Source organism: Gekko japonicus, unplaced genomic scaffold (assembly GCF_001447785.1).
Source record: "Gekko japonicus isolate JY-2015 unplaced genomic scaffold, Gekko_japonicus_V1.1 scaffold1019, whole genome shotgun sequence".
In the NCBI taxonomy this organism is placed as follows: domain Eukaryota; kingdom Metazoa; phylum Chordata; class Lepidosauria; order Squamata; family Gekkonidae; genus Gekko; species Gekko japonicus.
Window position 1 is genome coordinate 359698 of NW_015164702.1, and position 4912 is coordinate 364609.

A 4912-nucleotide genomic window follows, 5' to 3' on the forward strand; every position below is an offset into this window, starting at 1 on the left:
TCTCCAGTGGCCAACCAGAAACACTACCTGGCCCCACCCCACCACGTTCAGGATCCCTGTTTTAAGCTGCCATACATTTGTAGTGTATCAACATCTTTCACTTTAGAACAGATGCATCGTTCCTTTTAGAACCAAGGCCCTTTTATTTTTCCACCAAGGCATTGCATACATTTTTCCTTTTTAAAAAACTTTATTTTCTTAGCAAAAAAAAAAAAAATTACAAAGCTGAAACCCAAATGTACAGATAGAAAAGATGTACAAGTTAAATTTTTAAAAAACCAACAACGGATCTGATAGTAAAAAAAACAACAACCCAAAAAACCCAAACAACTTGCATTTGTGACCGAGGTCAACTCGTTTCATTTTTAAAATCTTTTTCTTAACACTGTGAGATATTAGGTAAAAACATAACTCTGCATAATTTATACAGTAAATTGCCTTCTGGTTCGGTTGACCCTCTGAGTGGCTGTCTGACAAACGCACAGCGTTCGTGAATCGGTTGTGTTTTTGCGACTCCCGGCACTGAAGCCAAGCACTGGGAGCAGCTGTCATTTATCCGAGCCCCATTTTGCATTCAGAAGAATATCTGCCCTCGATGCATTGTGATTCCCCACCCTGCCTTGGTCTTTGAGGTTCCTGGAGTTTAAAACACACACACACACACACACAACATAACACAATGCTCTTGACAAGTCCCTTCAATGCCCTTGATAGTCTTAAAATATACATATTTATTTATATGAATATATATATATATATATATTTATATGTATTTCTTTCTTTTTTTCCAGTTGGGTAAAAAGATGAGCCTTCATCGGCTTCAATGCTTTGCTTCCAGTTGGATCCACCAAACCAGGTCCTCTCCAGGCAATATTTGGATTTTCCTTCTACTTCCCCCAAACTGGAAAAATATTTGCCATTTTGTCTGGGGTGAACAAAACATTCGTCTCCTAAGAACCATGGGTCTTCTTTTCCTCTTGACTTTGACTGTGCTTTCCATCATTTGTTAAGAGCTGGAGTGATGATCACCACCACAGATCCATAAAGCACTCAACTTGGTCCAATAGAGGCTATAACACTTGGAACCAAAATAGAATATATATATATATAATTATATATAATACTGGCCCATCGGAAAATCCATCTGCCTGTCCGTGACTGAAGAAGCAGAGTTACAAAAATAAAAAAAGGTTTACTCCAATAATAATAATAATAAAAATAATATCCAGTTTTTCAGGTTTCTCCCCGACAAAAAGATGGAGGTCCACCAAAAAGTCCATAGATATATCCAAGAACATCCCATTGGACTGAGAAAGGCCACAGAAGGTGAAAAGCATCTAGTAGTAGCTGCCTAAGTGTGATGGCATATGGGAGTTTGGATGACGCGGTACGTTCGGATTGGGGTATATGCTTCCCGTGGGGGAAGTCCAATACGGTGACGCAGCTCCAAAGAAACTGGAGGAAGTGACGGGCATAGAGGAAGGATGTGGAGGCACAAAGTTCACTTTCTGCTGGTGCGCATGATACGAAGGCATATAGGGCAGATCCGACGGATACTTGTACATTGACGACTCAGTTGGGTGAGGCTGAAGAGCTTGAGCAATGCCGTGAAAGTCAAACTTATAGGCGTACCTCTTGCCATGTACTTTGGTCATGATGTTCTTGTCATAGTAGTATCGGAGGGCTCGGCTCAGCTTGTCATAATTCATGTTGGGCTTGCTCTTGCGTTCTCCCCAACGCCTGGCCACCTCGTCGGGGTCCGTCATCTTGAATTCCCCATTAGTTCCTTCCCATGTGATGCAGCTGGCATTGGAGCTATCTGACAGTAACTCCAGTAGAAACTGCCATAGCTGGATCTGTCCGCTCCCTGCAAGAGGACACAGAGAAAAGACAGTGATGTTCTGGGTAGTTTTGCTACGTTATCTGAGGGCAAGGAAATGCTACTGAAAATCATCTCCATTCACAAACCAGCTGCTGGGTTCATGGCATGAAAGTATCTTTTCCTTCAGAATGGGGGATGTGGTGACTTAGTATTGTACTTATGCAGTTACTTGATAAACAGGCTTATTATACCCCACAAAATTCAATGTGCGGATTCCCAAGGCAGCTTCAACTGCATCAACAAAAACACCAACAGAATGCCAAAGGGGCAGATAAGCCAGCAACAAATACATGATAGCAGCAACTGTAAACCATGGATCACTAAAATGATCTCAGGATATTCATAAACTACAGTACCATCTTAAGCATGGCTGCAGTCACAGACACTAAATAATTCACTTTCAATCCACTTTCAGTCCACTTTCAATGTACTTTCCAACTGGATTTTGCCAGTTCACACAGTGAAATCCAGTTGGAAGTGCACTGAAAGTGGATTGAAAGTGAATTATTTAGTGTCTGTGACTGCAGTCCAGGTCTACTTAAAATCCTACCTGGGTCTATTCACTGGAGCTCACTTCCAGGAATGTGCTCTTAGGCTGCTTTCACACATGTTGGAGAATGTACTTTCAATGCACTTTAGTAATAATTTGCAACCAGATTTTCCTGTTTCACTTGCAAATCATCACTAAAGTGCATTGAAAGTGCATTATACAACGTGTGTGAAAGCAGCTTTAGGACTGCTCTGGTAATCACTTAAAATCCTCACCTGGTAGGCCCAGGCTAATCTGATCTTGTCAGATCTTGGAAAGCTAGCAAAGAATAACAAAAAACAACAGTGAGCTGAATTTCCCGCAAAATATTCACAAAGGAGACTTCATCAAAGTGAAATGCATCTATGGTCTGGAATAAATCTATCCATATAATCCATCATAGGAAAATGCAGAAGCCAAAGAATAAATATACAAGATAAATATCCAAAAAGTCCAACACTTTTCCTATGTAATTTTCCCAGTGTTTCAGGCTTCTGGCCCTTCCTCAGGAACAAAGAACGACTACGGAGAGTCTCATTCCATCTCCTTTTAAGATAATGCTTTTGTATTACTCATTGGGCCAAGTCTCCTTAGCTCTAATCTGCACCCCTAAAGGCTGCTTCAATGTATCAGGACCAAAACATGCCTCCCTGATCCATTGAAGCAGCCTTTAGGGGTGCAGATTAGAGCTAAGGAGACTCGGGGAGGCGAGCGGGTGGAGCCACTCCGACTGCAGCTTCAGCACAGCAGAACAGCCCCCTCTGCAGCAGACAAGCAGCGTGGGAGCATCTGCCCAGTGCTGCACTGCAGGTTCTCCAGTCCACCCATGTGGTTTCTCTTTACACCCCCTCCCAGCCCATGGGGCCTTGCAGAGAGGATACATGATGTGGATCTTACAAGTTTCTGTTCTTTATACAGTTTATATCTCCGAAACCTGGCATTACGTTTTATGACACACATGGCCCAGCCCGACAAAGTGACATTTATGTCAGATCTGGCCCCCATAACAAATGAGTTCAACACCTCTGCCTTAGAATTTACTTTCCAAAATTGCTGGACGTTCTGGACATGGAATTCCCAGAGTCTATCTGGTTTGGCCCTGAAGCTTTGGAGACTCCCCCCTGCAGTTACAGAGATTGTAACATTGCCCTCAACGGTTGTTCTAAGGACTAAAACAAAATACTGTATGTGAAGGGCTTTGAACACCTCAAAAGCACTAAATAAAAGCTTAGCAATTACAGTAAGGTCCTTAAAGCACATCAGATGAGGTGGGATGTAAATTTACAGACCAAGGACAGATTGATCTCGTGAGTTCAAGTAGGTTTCAACTAACAGGTGTGCCCCCTGTACAAGACTCTGCATTCAGAATATAACATACGATAATCATATTTTTATTTCATTGAACAAAGAAACAGCGATAACTCCAGACAATAAAGAATGATAAAGTATCACAAAATGATGTATAGATGGTACATGACACCTAAGAAAATAGCAAATATGAACCAGAATATGTCTAGCAAATGTTGGAAATGTAAAAAACATGAGGGCTCATTTTATCACATGTGGTGGACATGTGATAAAGCTAGGGACTTTTGGACAAAAGTCCACAGTGAAATGCAAAAGATTCTAAAATGTTCTTTTAAGAAAACTCCTGAAATTCTGCTCTTAGGTTTAAAAATGGAAGAACTAAATGTAACAAAAAAGACACTATTCTGGTATTTGATAACAACGGCAAGAATGATATACGCTCAATATTGGAAGCAAGAAAAAATACCAGATCTGGAAGAATGGATACAAAAAGTTCTGTTCATGGCAGAGATGGACAAAATAACCAAAAAGTTGAACAACAAAGAGGACCAAGAATTTTTTGAAGAATGGAAGGACTTTAAGACATATTTAGAAAAGAACTGGGACGTGAAACAAAATTTACTATGTTTAGAACAATATTAAGTACTTGATATTATCCTGAGTTTATCTATGTGGGACATGAGGGAGGTGCATTGCGGGAAGCCTTTCGGGGGAGGGAGGGAAAAGGGAATATTCAACCAATTGATAACATACGATAATCATATTTTTATTTCATTGAACAAAGAAACAGCTATAACTCCAGACAATAAAGAATAATAAAGTATCAATCTAACAGCTTAAAGAGACGTGATGGAGATCATGTATCTCCATCCATATACAAAATGGAAATGACAGCCTCAGTTTGCCTCAGGGTCATGCAGGGAAGAGAAAAGGGGCTTTTGCTAATCAAAACCAGGCTCCTCACTTAGTGATTCATATTTCAAAGGGGAAAAGATGTCTTTTTAAAGGACACATCTTTCCCCCACCTAAATGCTTATGACAGAGTGGGGGAGCCAATTCTGGTTACAGTATTGAATCCAAACAGAAGCTGAAGGGTTAAACCCCGGCCCGGGAGGTGTGTTGTAAGTGTATTTTAAGGGGGGCAGTATGTCAGCAAGCTGCCATTCTGTTTTCTGTGACCTCTGTGTACATAT

General features: G+C 40.9%; 1 protein-coding gene across 1 annotated transcript in view; it reads right to left on the reverse strand.

Annotated features, from left to right (window-relative positions):
- Positions 1–1322: 1322 nt before the first annotated feature.
- Positions 1323–4912, reverse strand: part of FLI1 (Fli-1 proto-oncogene, ETS transcription factor) — a 54363-nt gene continuing 50773 nt past the window's right edge. The window contains exon 8 of the mRNA XM_015409509.1: positions 1323–1867. Within this exon, the coding sequence (XP_015264995.1) occupies positions 1338–1867 (530 nt within the window). The 3' untranslated portion in view covers positions 1323–1337. The remainder of the gene's footprint in view (positions 1868–4912) is intronic.